A 17227-nucleotide genomic window follows, 5' to 3' on the forward strand; every position below is an offset into this window, starting at 1 on the left:
CTTACTCTCTCTTTCTCTCTCTCTCTCTTTCTCCCCCCTCTCTCTTACCTCTCTCTCTTTACTCTCTCTCTCTCTCTCTCTCTCTCTCTCTCTCTCTCTCTCTCTCTCTCTCTTTCTCTCCCCTCTCTCTCTTACTCTCTCTTTACTCTCTCTCTCTCTTTCTCCCCCCCTCTCTCTTACTCTCTCTTTACTCTCTCTCTCTCTTCTCCCCCCTCCTCTCTTACTCTCTCTTTACTCTCTCTCTCTCTTTCTCCCCCCCTCTCTCTACTCTCTCTTTACTCTCTCTCTCTCTTTCTCCCCCCCTCTCTCTTACTCTCTCTTACTCTCTCTCTCTCTTTCTCCCCCCCCTCTCTCTTACTCTCTCTCTCTCTTTCTCTCCCCCCCTCTCCTTTACTCTCTCTTTACTCTCTCTCTCTCTTTCTCCCCCCCTCTCTCTTACTCTCTCTTACTCTCTCTCTCTCTTTCTCCCCCCCTCTCTCTTACTCTCTCTTTACTCTCTCTCTCTCTTTCTCCCCCCTCTCTCTTACTCTCTCTTTACTCTCTCTCTCTCTTTCTCCCCCCCTCTCTCTTACTCTCTCTCTACTCTCTCTCTCTCTCTCTCTCTCTCTCTCTCTCTCTCTCTCTCTCTCTCTCTCACTCTCTCTCTCTCTCTCTCTCTCTTTCTCCCCCCTCTCTCTTACTCTCTCTTTACTCTCTCTCTCTCTTTCTCCCCCCCTCTCTCTTACTCTCTCTTTACTCTCTCTCTCTCTTTCTCCCCCCCTCTCTCTTACTCTCTCTTTACTCTCTCTCTCTCTTTCTCCCCCCTCTCTCTTACTCTCTCTTTACTCTCTCTCTCTCTTTCTCCCCCCCTCTCTCTTACTCTCTCTTTACTCTCTCTCTCTCTCTTTCTCCCCCCCTCTCTCTTACTCTCTCTCTCTCTTTCTCCCCCCCTCTCCTTTACTCTCTCTTTACTCTCTCTCTCTCTTTCTCCCCCCCTCTCTCTTACTCTCTCTTTACTCTCTCTCTCTCTTTCTCCCCCCCTCTCTCTTACTCTCTCTTTACTCTCTCTCTCTCTTTCTCCCCCCCTCTTTCTTACTCTCTCTTTACTCTCTCTCTCTCTTTCTCCCCCCCTCTCTCTTACTCTCTCTTTACTCTCTCTCTCTCTCTCTCTCTCTCTCTCTCTCTCTCTCTCTCTCTCTCTCTCTCTCTCTCTCTCTCTCTCTATAAACCTTTCCCTCCCTGTAAACCTTTCCCTCCCTGTAAACCTCACATCTTAACTGGGATGTTTAAAACGAATAACTATTATTCTCTTCATTGTTTTGTTTAGGGTGGTTCTTATCTTACTTACCTTTGCAAAAATCGACTTGGTTTCCGGCCAAACGCAAACTCCGACGGAGTAGAAAAAACGGTCTTTTCATCGTTGCAATATCAACGGTCCGAGTTGCTGCTCTTCATGGGCACACGGGCATTAAAATGAGGCTGCGGGCTCTCAAATCAGCGACCGACGTCTCGTTGCGTCATAATGAATACCTTCGAACCAGATAGTAAATAACTCGCAATTAGTGCCGTTTCCATTGGGATTTTTCTTGGCCTCGCGTTTTCGCTCAGCCGACCGGGAAAAAGTTCCAGGTCGCCTTTGGTGCGAAGCGTGGGTGGCCTTCATTTTTCTTTTGCCCGTTTTGCTACCGATTTTTACAGAACCGAAACTCTATTGTTGTAATTAATGACAAACAATTTTTTTTACTGCAATGGTGAGGAATATATTTGAATGTAGAGGCTTTGTGGCCGGAATTTACCTTTCTATCACCTGTCTGAGTTGAGATAATGGTCATGAAAGAGATTTTTACACCGATAGAGTATAGACCTAAAAAACCCGACCTCGCGGCGTATCCACTTATCTCAGCACTTGACAATAAACACTAACCATAAATCTTTGTTACAGCACACGCTAACGGGACATTCTGGGAAGGTGATGGCCGGCAAATTTCTAGGCGACGCGTCCAAAGTTGTGACCGGTAGCCACGACCGGACATTGAAAATTTGGGACCTCAAAAGCAGAGCATGTAAGTCGTCTGGAGCTTCTCGAAAATGTCCAGTTTCCTTTTCCTTAACGTATAGGTATTGAGACGAAATTTGCTGGATCGAGTTGCAACGACTTGGTGACGGTAGATAACGCCGGTTCTACTATTATTAGCGGACATTTCGATAAAACGGTGCGATTTTGGGACAACAGGTCCGAATCCAGCGCGAACAATATAGTCCTGAACGGCAAGGTGACTTCGTTGGATTTGACGAGAGGTAAATGGTGCACTATTAGGCATTTGTTTGAATGGTAAAATCTAGCTAGTTATTTATATGTAATTGAAGGCTGTAAACCCATGCAGCTATGGACAGCTATGACATTATATTTTATTTTATATTAGTTTGTAATTTAACGATTGATGGACACTTAAGAAATCATGTTACAGATGCAAAATATCTCATATGTTGCGTGAGAGACGACACCTTGAAGCTCATCGACTTGAGGGTCAACCAAGTAGTGATGTCGTATAGGTGAGAGTTAAAATTTGCACTTTCCCCACCTTACCCGATTTTCTAACCTTGTAGTTGTGACGGTTTCAAAGTAGGATGCGATTGGGCCAGAGCGTCTTTTAGCCCAGACGGGCAATATGTCGCAGTGGGCTCCGGTGACGGTAGCGTGTACATATGGGGCGTCGTCAACGGCAAAGTCGAGCAAATCCTCAAAGAACACGGGTAAGCCCCAGTCTTTTTGAATAATTTGTTACCCTCAAGAAAACCTTTCAGGAGTTAAGAGCCTATTATGCGCCGACGCACAAATCACCCGCGTCCTACTTCAGAAATTTGTCAATGCGCTTAAAACTCCTTCCGTGCACACGCGATTCACCATATAAGCGTGGAAAATGCGACCAAAGCGCGTTACGACGTTATAAATACGCCATTGCGGGTAAACCTTGTCCGCTGTCCATTCAAGGAAATCGCTAGTCGGTTGTTTCGCTTGTGTCCGTTAGTCGTGAGCCGCACTGAAATTAATTACGAACCGATAGGTCCGTAAATTTTCAAACCGGACCCCGCGAAACGGATTTATGTCGACAGAAAATTGTTAACATTGTTGTACGCATATTGTTTCCGATTTTATTTAAAATTTTATTAGATACCAGTGTAAATTTTACCGAGTACTTTAAAATACCGTTGTTCTTCTTCTTCTTTATTCCTATTGGCCACAACTGCTAAGATGAATCGTCCCTCTCCTCGCTGCCACATCTAGGCCCATCCGGCCTGGTTACCGACGTGTATCAGAAAAACAGCGAAACGGTGGGACGGTCATATCGTTAAAAGACACTATCTATTTAATAAGATCGAACACAATAACAATTTCATCGAAAACAAGTCTTAAATCTTGAAAACCCGGAAATAGGATTCTGTAGATGGGATTTCGCGAGGAGGTTATAATTAGAGGAATATATTCCGTCATCTGCGCATGCACATAAATAACAACATATTTTTACTTTAAATTCGGTTTTGTTTTTAATTTCTGTATCTTTCTGAATCTGATATATTTTTATTCTAAGTTTAAACAAACGAAAACAAAAACTAACTCAAATAACATTTATATATATATAGCGCGCGGCAAAGCGGGTAGAGGATTTGGAACCAGAGTATATTTTTTTTGGTGTTATAAGTAATAGTATATCATAGACTGACATGAAAAAATTCCAAAACTAATGTCGGTAATGGGCGAGTGTCCTTAGTTGTCTGAACGACCATGGCTAAAAAGCAAAAAAGGAGAAGATAAGCTGTGGTAACGCACTGAACTTTGAACCAATTTTTCTACTTTTTTTCTTTACTGCGGGCACGCAACCCTCTAGCGTAGTAGATCACGTCCTGATTAATGTGTATTTTTATCGTACGTTTAATGTTAAGAATTTAAGCGAGTTTTTAGATGTATTATGATGTCGACGGATCTCGACAAAACCATTTTTAAAATTACAGAAAAAAAAAACAAATAAGAAGCGTGGACTATCCGCAGTAAAATAATAAAGCAATTGCGATTGATCAGAGTAGTCTAGCCGACGTGGCCGTAACATCCACCGTCTTTGCTGAATAATAAAGTTTTCTCTATATGGAAAGCCGGAACGATGCGCTGCAGACCGAACGTGATAAATTCTTTGTCACCTGTCACGCGGGACGCCGTTATCGCGCCTAAAGATTTCGTAGGACATCGGCGAGGAATATAATGAGGACAGGAAATATATCTGTTTTGCGTTTCTCGAATGTGGGAAAACGTAGGCGATCGGAACCAACGCTGACAATAATAATTACAGGGGTGGAGCCGGACAGGGAGGGAGATATATTCCTTCTTGTCTAACCTCTCTACATTTCCGTATCTTATTCTTTCTTTTCCTTATCGACCGGTGTCATCTTCTTTAAATATGAGACAGTATAGATGAGCGGTGACGATCGATTTGAATTTTTCAATTTTTTTTTCGATTTTAGAATCTTTAAGATATCTTAAACCGGGCGACGATCAGAAGTTGTCACATGAAAAAAAGATTAGACTATTGGACGTTTTAATTATCACTTGAAACTCCTACACTTTCTAGAAATAATATTACTAGAAAATGACAGGCTTTTCGGTCACGGTTAAAAGAATAAATACTGTAAAAGGTCAAGTATCCATAAATGGCGTTGCAGTTCTAAAAGCTGTTATTAACTAATGTTTCTTTAGTCGTATCCCTCGACAGTAAACTTTTTCTTTAATGTTAAATACTCGAATAAAATCGATAAAGAAACTGAATCGGGAACGATACCTAACAAAATATTTTTTAAACAGTACCTAACCCACAAAAGTATGAAAACTATATCAAAACAAACGCAACCATTTCAATTTTTACTTTGCAATTAGTTTAAGACGTTTTCCGCGAGAAGACAAAAATTGAAACGTTTTTTTTTTCTTTGGCAGATCGTCAGTGACGGCAACGGCTTGGCATCCCTACGGCAGTTTTATGGCCAGTGTAGACAAATCGAGGCGCGCCATTATATGGGCCGGCGATATATAAATGCCACCAGCACCTGCGCCGTATTTGTGATCAAACCGACGAAGACTATATAATAATATACGTGTATATTTCAAGTACTAACTACGGCGAAAAACAAGGGAGCGGCAACAGTGCAAGATCCAAAATCGTATTCGTTGCGGAAACGACGAACCCATCCATGCAGTTTGCGCCGACCTTGTTATGAGTAGTTTAAAACCCCGGATCTAATTACGAACTCTCTCAATTCACCAAAAAGTTGATTATTGTCGTCTATTGAAAAGTAGGCAGATTGTGTGTGGTTTATACAAAATGCACTGGGAGGGCCGTCTTTCATGTAACTGAAGACTGTACGTAAAAATTTCTTGTGCCATAAACGGATTTTTGAAATTGAAGTTGTCGTTATTGGACATTCTTGCTGTGTGGTTCTTGTACTCAAGCCCGTCGAGTACACAAAAAAATGCACCACGATATTGTTTGTAATGTCATTTTCATAAATAAATACGATTTTATGTATTTTTCTACTCCCTACGCTGAATTACCCAATTATGTTATGGATCAACCGTACCGCAACTGTCACTTTAACAAGTTATCTTTATTATTCACTGTCACAACAACAACTCGCGATCGGACGTTTTCAGTTGATTTAATACCATGGTATTTTGAGGCCTGATGGTCACTTTACACGTCACTCAGTGCTACTTTGCAAAAATATACCCAAAAGCTAACGATCCTACAAAAATTATGGCAAATACAACACGTTGATAAATTTATTCAGTCGGTCGTTTATTAAACACTCGTTTCAAATCAAACTCATAACTAAAATGGTGGTTATTAAACTTGTTGCTTTCGGAAAATCGATGAAATTGAATTTTTGGACCCCAATTGGTACAGAAATTAACACCGTCGAAAAAAATTTTTTGTTTGTCTGCTTGTCCGTTCTCTGTTCTCTGTCGCCGCTTCATAAAAGAGCGAATAACTTCGAACCTCTAGAAAAAAATATTTTTCTCGAAAACATATACAGAGTTTTTCAATTTCAGATAAAAATCTAAAAGATCGTGAAAATTGTTCGTTTCCGAGGTAAAATATCAGCCATATATCAAAAATCCTAAAAAATATGGCTAATTGGTTTAGACGGTCTTATAGGCGCACTAATAGCTACAATTTTTGTATTTACGGTTTTCGTCTATCACATACGCTGTTGAAGACATTTGAAAAAATCCAAACTTCCACTTCCACTAAAATCCACTATTTCTCGCTCTCATTTACTATTACGACGAACTGCATGGTTTCAAAATACAAGTATTTTATCAAAAATCATTTACTCTATTGGAAAAATTCATTCACTCATATAGAAAAACTGGGAGATCTAAAGCTATAACCTCTATTTCGAACATTGTTAAAATTATGTACTGAGTGGGTCGTTTATGGGCAAGAAATCTAAAAGATCGAAATGGGCCAAATAGAAGAAAAAGGTAATATAAAAAAAGTTCAACATACACAAATTTTTTGTTAAATACACGTAAAATACACGTAATTGAAATACGTTCCGCCACCGTTTCTCCTACACGATAAAGAACGCAATAACGCGAGAAGGAGATAGAGCGGTTATTTCGCCCATGGCGTCACTGGGCTTTTCTCCATTGAGACGGGTTCTACGACTCTTATTAACATTCAGCCCGCCTCAAGGAAGGGTTCAAATGACAACTCAAAATTATATCAGAATCCTTTTACTTAAAAAAAAAATGCGTATAAAAATTTGATTGCCCTTAATCTAATTTTTATTCCAAATGTCATACGTCCTGAACGTCGCCTCTACAGTGCGAGCAACAAGGATGCATTAGAGGAACCTGCAGGTATTTCTGCTCACCCGACATCGAGTTCGCGACATCCAGCAGGGCGCTGCACAACGAATCCTGGGGACTCGATATCGACACGGGATTTTTAATTATCTATAATGATTTACACATAAATATCGGGCGTTATCGGAATGACATCATATAGCTTAGTTAATGGTATATTAAAACTGATCAGAAATACTTTCTAGTGGCACTTTAACCTCAATCGCCCTCAAGAGAAAAGATACCCTCGAAATCAAGCCCCATTTGTCTTAAATCATACTGAAAAAAAATATCCATAGGATATTTTCCCCTTTTGTGTCTTTTCGATCATTTGGCAATGTTGGATCCTTTCAGAGACGGCGCACCGTGGTCTAAGTCATAATAGGTATGGTCTGTTCATAGATATAAGAAAGTGACCAATTGCTTTTGAATGGAATAGAATGGAATGCAACAAGATTATTACCTAAAGTTTCGGAATTTAAATTCAGGTAAAATTGTGATCCATAATAGAGAAAATAATTTTATACCTACCTGTTTTTAATATTCTTTGGTTTGGTATACTACTTAGTTTAAGTTAAGCAATTAATTGAGTTTCTACAAAGATTGAACCTACAAAAGGAATACGTCTGTGATAATTGCACAAAATCTATGGCATACAGTTTTAAGGCTTCCACCTTACCACTGTATATTTAATCCCATTGAACATGTTTGGCACCAACTGAAATCTGCCTTTCGTCGTAACAATGTTTTTCCCCGTGTTAACTCCAATGTCCTCAAACTTATAGAAACCAAAGTTTTTCTATAACATATAGAAAAAGCAGAAGAATCGTATATCCATATCGCAAATAATATAGAACAAATAATAATTAGAACAGGTGATGATAGCTATCGTGATACTGATATATTATTTGAATAATTTTAAGTAATTTAAGTAGGTAATAAAAATAATTTGTAATTTTATTTTATATTTAAACATAAATACATACAAAAATAAATAAATATTGTTAGACCATAATTCATTCTTACAGCTTGCCCGGGTCTTTCCTTAATTCGTATCAGTTAGTCACTTTCTTATATCTATGAACAGACTTTAAAGACAAAATTCCTATTCTGGCAATTTCAATGAACGGGTCAGGTAATATAGGGTCCAGGCTACCTTCCAACAATTGAAAAGTCCTTAAATATTTGGCTTTCACCACCTTAATTTTAGTTGTAATTTAGTGTTTTTCGAGAGTGGTAGTATTCAGAGACTTTTAGAATGTGACATTTTTATAAAATAAAATGAATTAATTTAAACTCAAGTTATTTCATAGTATTTTTCCATTATGGAACCAACTCCATCAGGTATGTAAATTTTAATTTTAGTTATTTAAAAAGGATAAGGTAAAAAATATATATTTATTAAATTATTCACAGATTCATTAGGTGCGAAAGTAGCATATACCAGTATATGCCGAACATATTAGGATTTGAACTAACAAAATGACTTATTATCTTTTAAATTTGGTGCAGTTCTGCAGCCAGTAGCTACCACTCCAACCACAGGTGACAGAAAACGCGTTCAAAGTATAGCGAAAATAATGCATAGATATATAATTGTTGGTATCGACTGCCATTTTTATTTTGAGAAAATTAGTAATTAAATCATAAATTTGTACACAGGTTCAATTTTAAAACTAAAAGCAATTAAAATAATATTAAACATCCTGTATATAAAAGAATAAAGCAAGAACCGGATTATATTTTAATGATTTTCTAATTCTAAAATCAAATACAGATTTCACAAAATTTGATATACTACATGCGATAGTGATACCTTGTATAGAAAATTAAAACAGATATGTTTCTTTGTTACAGGCTCCTCCTTCCAGGAACTAGTTAATACTAAAAAGGAGATTTATGACATGGTGAAGGACCGCCTAAGATCTATTGAATCATCTAAAAACGGTGATTACTGGACGTAGTGAAAAACTATAGTTATTTGTGAACACATGAAGGCATCATTTTCTACTCTATTTTCCAAAATGAGACAGAACTTGCAAGCTGTGAACAGGACAGAGAAGAGTTTGTGCATAAAGTATTAATACATGGAAAACAAGTAATAGAAACGACGCTATTACCAATAGTAGTTAAATGTTTTTCAGTTTTATTACAATTACCGTTAAGGTAGCGAGAAGGGTCAAGGTTTAAACTACCCTTCAGATACCTAAGAAATATTGAATAATCTGTGACAATTAAGGCACAATTTGTAAATATTTTCTAACATAACACTTATAATTAAACCTCATCCCCCCTCCCCAATATTTTTATTACTTATTACAACATTGCATGGGCCAGTTTGAGAAATTTCACTATGGTTTTTTCAATCAATTTTTCAAATGTCAACCGTTATCTTGCAAATCACATTTTTTTTGAGCATATTAGGGAGCAGAGAGCTTGTCCAACCCCACATATCAATTTTGGTACAAATCCAACAGAGAATTTAATTTTTGAGACCACTGTGTGGCGGCCAGATCGCCCATTAATTTATAAAATGTCATTTCAATAATCTATCTTGGCAATCAATGTTAAAGCCTCTAACATATAAAATGTACAAAGTCCAAAACAAAACTTACTTTGAGGGCCACTTGCTCCAGTGGGGTATGCATATTCAACCCCTCATATTTCTTCGAATTGATATCGCCTCCGGGCGCGTTCAAAAACTCCCTCAACCTCTCTGAGAGTTCTAAATTTCTGGTAGCAAGTTCTACAACATCTGCCGATTTCAAAGAGATCCGACCCTGATTGGTTTCGATCGAATTCATGTTTGCAAATGTACTTAACATACTCTTTTGGATTTTAGAACTTTCATTCAACATTTTCTTCATCACATTTTGCAAGTCGTTCGTCCTTTTGGTGAGAGCCGCTTTCCACTTGGCAAGTTCTTCTACCATTAGACTTAAATTAGAAACAAGAGCTTAAAATAAGGCACCAACTTACAAACCATTTTTGTTAACTTGAACCATCCGCATATCACAATTACAATTATATTGTCTGAAATACTGGAGAAGAATTTAAGGTTTTACTCACAGTAAAACGGAGGTACTCAAAATTTAATCTAATTAAAAAACATGAAAAAAGAATTTAAGACTAAGTTAATTTGAATTTATTTACCTAGATGCTAAAAATTTACTCCTCCACACCTCACATTGACCGGACAACCACTCGGTCTGCTCCTGGTGTGTTGTCAAATGATTGGCAGAATTAAGCAGGGCCCTGGCAAGCGAGAGTTTGTCCTCGGTTAAATGCTGGACCCTAGTTTCCAAATCTTCACCCACAGCGGCTACTAACAAGGTTTTTAGCTCACTATTAACCTGAGCTTGAAATTTCAGCTGATTTTCCAAATGAGAAATTGTCTCTTTCAAATTTTTGATATCTGTTTCATATGATTCTTTCTCTTTCTCCCACTGACGTTTTGGGATAATCTGGTCGTCGGTGAGGGCTGCCAGTCTTGCCGAATTCATTTCAAAACTGCGCATTTCCACCATCTGGTCGACAAGCTCCTGAATCTCAATGTTATTTTTTGAATTTGTATTTACAACTCCTGAGGAGTTGAAGGACACTTTTTTTTTAATCTTGACGGGTTTAATGGGCTCCACGGCCGCTTTATAGGGCTCGTAAGGGATAAACTTTGCTTCTTTAGGTTTGGTTACTACTGAGGTCAATAGTTTACGGTCCTTTGGAGCATACTTTGGTATTAATGGTACCATTTTTGATTGTGGTATCACTGGCTTCATAGAGTTTAAGACACTAATTGAAGGGGTAGTTATTTGACTGAGCACTTTTTTTAGGTCAGGTGTTTCTTGTTTACTTTCCATGCCGTCTCCTACAGTTCTGATTGGTGTATCTGTAAAAGTAAATTAATTTATGCCAATCGTAAGCAATACTAATATAAGGTAATACCTGGAGATAATTCCATAGTGTTATTACTTAACGCAACACGATATAAAACTATTAACCCAAATCAAATATATTTTTGTAAAAAGAAAACAAACTCAGCTGATCCCAATAGAGAAACATATGGTGAAAGTGTCAGAAACAAAATTCTTCTTAATATCTTCTTCTTCTTTGCTCTTTAAAAACAGTAAGGCAAGACTACTGACCAATAGTTAACAAAAAAGCTTTTTCCAACATTTATTCTCAGCTTCCAATATAGTACTTTGACCGATCCGGGCCCATCCGGCACCATACCGGTGTGAACAGGAAAAAACTGAGAGGCCGGCGACGATTACACCCTTAAAATACTCACTAGACACTAAAAACACTAAATCCACTCTGTGGAAACCGATTCCATAATTCCTGGGGACGATTACAAAGGATTCTGTCGGGAGCGAACGGATGTTAGACCGCCGCGTGCAATGCTCACCGACAGAATCCCGCCGATTGTTGATAGATCTTTGAATCCGTTAAACTTTTATCAATGGTGGATGTAATCGTAACTGACCCAGTCGTTGTTCTCTAATCATAACCTTAAATAAGACATACATTCTTAATAATAATAAAATGAGTTTACTAACAAAAAAGGTACATAAAATTCATCCTCTAAACGTAAATCTGCTATGTAAACAATTGCAGATAATTCACTCTCCGAGACTGTCAATCCAAGTGGCTCGTTGCATTCACTTGACTGCACCGATGGAGAAAACCCAGTCAGGCAAATACAAAGTCACGAAACGACGGGACTTCCCCTTAACTTACGAAATGGCCAATCCGCCATTTCACATCGCTCACCGTAAGGCTTGGAACTCTTGGAATACATGTAGGTCAAAGTTTATTTTTATCACAGCAACTAAGATTTTACTTGTTCTAGCAAATCTGGAGGGCGGTTTGAGACCTTCAGAAACGGCGGTCGAGGATGAGTTCATTAGAAAATTTGTAATGGGAACGTGGCAAGGACTGTTTTTGACAGAAATTATTATTAAACGACAACATAACATTATTAGGATAGCCGGCATTATTCAGAGGGCAATCGGCGCCCGGAAAATGTACTTTCTGATCGGGTATACTGAAGAGTTGTTAAGTTTTTGGTTGCAGTGCCCCGTGAAACTTGAACTGCAGACCGTAGCCGATAAAAAAGATGTTATTTTTAAGTATATTTAAGTGAAAATTAATAAATATAGTTTATAAATATGTAAGGGTTTTAGTAAAACTATCGTTTATTAGCGTTTATTCTGACAAGCAAAATTTAAACAACCAAGCTTTTTAAGTGCTGCAACAGAACGCGAATATTTTAGACCACCAATCACAATTTACAACCCTTGAAATAAAATTTATTGCACGAATGGAAATTGCGGCTGAAAATAAATTTCCATGGATTCTTTTTGGAGTCTGTTTTGGTTCAGCTTGCTGGATATGGTGTGGATTTTTGCTTCGATCCTCTGGTTTTCCCTCAATTTCTGCCCGAAACGGATGATGACGTAATAAAATATCTCGGTTAAGGAAATAATGCTGCACCCGATGAATAAGCCATAAACGCCTCCGAATGATGACAACAGATAGATTGTCGAAGTTATGGTGTCTCTCAGCAAGATTTGTTGACCATTTCCGATAAAATGGACGTTAATAATGAGATATTTTTCGGTATCGTTGATGCCTAACCTAAAAAAATAACGTATACGCATCCACCATTATGTCATGAAAACTGTTCATTAAACAATTTGCGATAACCTACAAACTCTTAGTGGTCCAAGCACTCTTGACCCGGTTATCGAGCTTGGCGGAAGTTGCAAATACGTTGTAGGATTCGTCCTCGCACTGAGGCGGACAGTAACACCCGTGAGTACCTACTTACAAGCGCGTTATAAGCGGTAGAAAATACCCGGTATATCTTACTGGATTTGATATGTTGTAGACACGGCAGCATGGTCAAATTGCAGGAGGGTTTGTCTGCAAGAAAGCTCGAGTATTTTGCGCAGCCGCGCGCCATCTACGAACCTGTGTAGTCGTAATAATAGGGAACGCAGCCGCAGTGCTTGTAAGTTTGATTCGCTAGGCAACCCATAAAACAGTTCGAGTCAGTGTACAACTTGAAATATTTCAGCGTTCTTTCATTGGGGAACACACACTTCCTCTGACGCACAGTCAACGATTTCACTGACGGGCTGCTTTCCCGCTTCGAAGCCTTCAGTTGCAAGTAGCACAACTCTCCGGCGCTCAGTACTTTCGTCAATGCGTCAATGCCCGGGTAGTCGCCTGAGCTGTGTATCATCACCTGCAGCAGTGACCTTATCGATTATTTCTTATTTAGAATTTTCCATATACCTTAACCCTTCTGATTTTTCGTAGCGACGACGTCACAGGATCGTGCGCAGGTTTCACGGTTACCGTCAAGCCTGACGAGGTTCCGTATTGTGGGTTCTTCAACATTTGATCGGGCGATACGTCAAGTACGTAATTGAAGGAACAACACAGACCGTTGGCCGTGAACGTTTCTCGGAATTGATGCGCACATGGTTCGTTTTTATTCCACGCGCAACTAAAAGCTCGTTTTAGATTATTTGCAAAACATGAGATGTCAAAGTAAAATTGATGCATCTCAGGCGGCGATGACAAGAAGAAGAAGACACTGCCAAAATGGAGAAACCGACAGGTGATTCTGTTGGTAGTATCGCACGAGGCAGGCTTATTCTTGACATGTTTTCGGTCAAATTGTTATTGTGTACGATTTTCGTCAATAGATAGTGTATTTTAGTGATATAACTGTCCCGGTGTTTCACTCACACACGCCGGTAACCAGGCCGGATGGGCCCGGAGGTCCGTGGTGCAAGCAAGGGGAGCCGTGTTTTTTATAGTATCGATTAAAAAAAAATTGTCAACGAGTGTTTGTGAATGAGTTGTTGGGTGCCCAACACGAATCGTTAACATCATTTGTATTAAAGTTTAAACATGGTGTGAATCGTTAAACTTGCACGTATTAATGTTGAAGTATGATAATATCTGGCCGAATGATCTTGGCAGTCTTGACCAACAGAAGTAAGAAAGAAGAACAAACCGCCAGCGGCCATATTAATTGTCCAATGTTGAAAGGATCCCGCATGCGCAGTGTAGAAAGTCAACTTTAACCGATTGAATGTATGTTGTTAATAAATATCGTTTTAAATAATTATTTGTTTTGTTTTTTTTTTGTATTTTCTGAGGTCGGGATTCTTCTTCTTCTTCTTGTTTTCAATTTTATGCGCATTATGTCTGAGATGAAAATTTGTTCTAAGTACTTAAAAGTTTTTTTACCTCTGGATCATATCTGGGCAACTTTGGGACACGCGTCTTACGATCCTTTGCACACTATCGAAATCGTTGCGTTTCAAAACGTCCTGGACCACTTCCAACTCGGTGTGGTTGTACTCTGCGGTCGCCGCGGCCAACGCGCTCTGCTGCGAGAACCGCAGCTTGCGGAAAGTTTTCCGAACCGTTTCGATCTCGTCGTCGGTCGCGTCACTTCAAAGTTTTTCCTATGTTTTTCGTGAAATGGCACCGTTAAAGAAGCTTACAGCGTTGACAGGAACTTATCCAACTTGCTCTTGAGTACGTTGTTGACGTTGCAGATCGTGACACCGGGATAGGGGATGGACGCGACAGGTGCGTAAATGGCTTTTATCGTAGTCCTGGTTGGATTGTCGCTGTACCTCTCCCAGAACAGTACGGTCATGTAACCGGCAGCGCACAAACTCGACGTTATAATCAATAACCACAATCCCCTGAAACTGTAGTTTTGACGCGATACGTCGATTCGGTGGCATACTTCGACCAGAAATATAGTGCTTTTACACCGACCCCGTGCGTAACTTTGCCTACTGTTGGTTAATCCAAAACCGCAGCCCCTTATAGAACACCCTGCCGAGCAGACCCTTACCCTTAACCGTTCCAGGACTGTCCTAAGAATTTATCTACGTAAAACTAACTAACAAGTGAGATATAAGTATGTTTTGAATCTTTTTGGCTGAGCAATTATTGAAACATGTACATAAAAAAAATTGTACAAAGTAACAATTTATTACGTTCTGTTTCATTACATTTCTACATAGTATCATTATTAATATACAAAATATTAAATATAATAATAATAAAGTATCAGTCACTAAAAAAATCGTCACTGTCGCTACTGTCGTCACCTAGTTCAATGATCAACTCTGCCACTAATCGTTCTCGACAAATATTTTCTTCTTTTATTATTTGTTTTTCCAAATTAGACCAGCTTTGTATTGATATTTTAGCTACTTCTTGTCGAATTACGTTTATAATACTATCACTAAATTTTGGTGCAGTGTTATTTCTTCTTGTATGCGCTTTCAACTCAGATGAAATCATCTCAATCGAATTAAATATACAATAATACGGGGGTAATCTCAAGGTTTCGCGTCCTTTTGTGCTATCGAATCGATTTTGTAGTTTTCATTGAAATGTTTCATTTGTAATAATTCCAGAAGTTGTTTTTTCGTGTAGCTCTCTATAAATCTATATAAATCATTTTCGTACAGAAATTCTGTAATTTGTTTTTTATGTCAAGAAGTATTTGGAATTTTTCTAATTTGAGCTGAATGATACGAGGCATTTTCCAACACAATAATAGTATTTGGCGATGGTCAAATAGTTCGGCGGTCATGTTTTTATAGTAATACACAAATTGTCATTAAGTTCGACTACCATCTCCACTTCGTGTTCAAATTCTGCTTTGTTTTCCAGGGGAACATTTGCTTCATTCTACGGTCTCCACATTTCAAAGCGTTAAAAAACAGGAACCTTCAAGAAATGTTTGATCGTAAGATTGTAATAAATATTTTTCTGTATTCTTATGACGTACCTTTATCTACCTACCTCACTACCTAATCTATAGTCTTAAAAAAGAGTGTTGTTGTTTACAAATCGAAGAACTATATAGAAGACACAAAAATATAAGAAGAAGAATTTTGTTAATCGACAGGCGCACAAGACAAAAATGCTGTAAGATAAATAGAGTATAGGTAACTTACTCTTGCCCTTTGAACTATCGAGTGAAAACAGTCTCGCAGGGCCACAGCTTGAGAATCAGGTACATAAATACGTACTTACTAGAAGGATCCCAGCCAAATACCTCCGTAAAATATATAGAACATATTGCAATTTAGATTAAACTCTTAAGGACGATACATATTACCTGATCTTAAAATAAACGCTTCTACTTATTGGAAGATTCCCCGCAGCATCAACGCTTAATTAAATTTAAAACAGTCCATTTGGGTTTCGAATAAAAATTTCAAGTTTTTACAAATATTTGTTACGGCCTATCTCAGGCAAAGCACTATATTTTTGGTCGTATTATATAGTCCCACGTATTTATCTTCTCACTTAACCTTAACTGAACTTAAAGGTAATATGTACGTGATTAAAAGAAGAAAATTTTGAGAAGTTAAAGTTTAAAAAAGAAGCTTTTACCATAATGCAATGATTATCAGCTGCTACTTTTGACGTAGATGGAAGGATTGGAAGATGTTAAGAAAAAAAGCTTCTTGCAATGGAGTGCCGCAGTCGCTTTATTTTTGATATACAGAGGGTGTTTAAATATTTTTTTAAAAGCTGTGTTTTAGATTTTTCTGTTTTTCTACTTTCATCAGTGCCGTCGGCGTAAGCATGACACTGAATATTTTTATCGAAGAAATGGCATGCCACTATTTTTTTCAAAAATAAATGACATTTTTAAAATTTGGTTTAATTATGATTTTAAAAAGAGGTCAGAAAGCTATTCTACCAACAACCAAAAATCATCAAGCACATCTGAAATATTCTGAATCTTAAACAACAGTCTGTTTCCAACAAGGTTTCATTCTGTTAAAAGGATCAAATCGAGTTTAAAATCATATGCGTCTAGCGATATCGACACAAATGTTTTTTATTTTTATTTTTGGAAACTTAGAGCAGACAAATAATTTTCCCCTCAAAAAAATTGTTTTCATGCATTGTGATGGTACATGGCCTCCGAATAACCACACCATTAAGAATCAGCATTATGAAGCACCCGTATATACCGTTCGTATTTTTCCAGGTTTTTATCCACTAGGTACTTGAACCCATGTACGCTGGTATGGCTAGCGAATTCCTGGAAAGTTTCCCCTGCGGTGGTGGAAATACGACGCTTTCCCATAGTCGATCGTCCCTTTGCGTTTGTAGAATGAACACTGCCTTAATGTTTATCGCGTATTCGATACCCATACACTTGTTGTTTAGAGCTAGTTAACGTTAATAATAAATTATGAGAACCGAACATATTGTTCACGTGTTGTACGCCTTTTCCGTAACAACCTAAAGCACCTTTTCCGTGACTTTGTTTGGTGTTTAACCGCA

At 38.2% G+C, this 17227-nt stretch overlaps 4 protein-coding genes across 8 annotated transcripts in view; 2 read left to right on the forward strand and 2 right to left on the reverse strand.

Moving 5' to 3' along the window:
* The window catches only part of LOC132701893 (autophagy-related protein 16-1), a 491273-nt gene extending 485740 nt beyond the window's left edge, over positions 1–5533 (forward strand). For all 3 annotated transcript variants that reach the window (XM_060670180.1, XM_060670181.1, XM_060670183.1), the window contains 5 exons: positions 1922–2042; positions 2098–2277; positions 2448–2532; positions 2587–2733; positions 4961–5533. In XM_060670180.1, the coding sequence (XP_060526163.1) occupies positions 1922–2042; positions 2098–2277; positions 2448–2532; positions 2587–2733; positions 4961–5057 (630 nt within the window). In that variant the 3' untranslated portion in view covers positions 5058–5533. The remainder of the gene's footprint in view (positions 1–1921; positions 2043–2097; positions 2278–2447; positions 2533–2586; positions 2734–4960) is intronic.
* A 1232-nt stretch (positions 5534–6765) lies between these two features.
* Positions 6766–10941, reverse strand: LOC132702123 (golgin-45). The gene is made up of 4 exons (XM_060670569.1): positions 10817–10941; positions 10028–10760; positions 9490–9811; positions 6766–6985 (listed from the first exon to the last, which is right to left on the reverse strand). Exons 1-4 carry the CDS (start codon positions 10830–10832, stop codon positions 6827–6829), a joined length of 1230 nt encoding a protein of 409 aa, XP_060526552.1. The 5' UTR covers positions 10833–10941; the 3' UTR covers positions 6766–6826.
* Positions 10942–11362: 421 nt separating this feature from the next.
* LOC132701856 (small ribosomal subunit protein uS3m) lies at positions 11363–12028 on the forward strand. The gene is made up of 3 exons (XM_060670106.1): positions 11363–11437; positions 11489–11672; positions 11724–12028. Exons 1-3 carry the CDS (start codon positions 11417–11419, stop codon positions 12011–12013), a joined length of 495 nt encoding a protein of 164 aa, XP_060526089.1. The 5' UTR covers positions 11363–11416; the 3' UTR covers positions 12014–12028.
* A 45-nt stretch (positions 12029–12073) lies between these two features.
* LOC132701854 (sodium channel protein Nach-like) lies at positions 12074–17139 on the reverse strand. Of its 3 annotated transcripts, none has more exons than XM_060670102.1 (8): positions 16912–17139; positions 14401–14607; positions 14141–14347; positions 13181–13388; positions 12848–13124; positions 12746–12799; positions 12585–12699; positions 12074–12511 (listed from the first exon to the last, which is right to left on the reverse strand). In XM_060670102.1, exons 1-8 carry the CDS (start codon positions 17025–17027, stop codon positions 12184–12186), a joined length of 1512 nt encoding a protein of 503 aa, XP_060526085.1. In that variant the 5' UTR covers positions 17028–17139; the 3' UTR covers positions 12074–12183. The 3 variants fall into 3 exon arrangements, with proteins under 3 accessions (XP_060526085.1, XP_060526084.1, XP_060526083.1); XM_060670101.1 differs by having other exon boundaries at positions 12585–12696; positions 13175–13388; XM_060670100.1 differs by having other exon boundaries at positions 13175–13388.
* Between the last annotated feature and the right edge of the window lie 88 nt (positions 17140–17227).

This window comes from Cylas formicarius, unplaced genomic scaffold (genome assembly GCF_029955315.1).
Source record: "Cylas formicarius isolate icCylForm1 unplaced genomic scaffold, icCylForm1.1 PGA_scaffold_5__7_contigs__length_24384050, whole genome shotgun sequence".
NCBI lineage: Eukaryota > Metazoa > Arthropoda > Insecta > Coleoptera > Brentidae > Cylas > Cylas formicarius.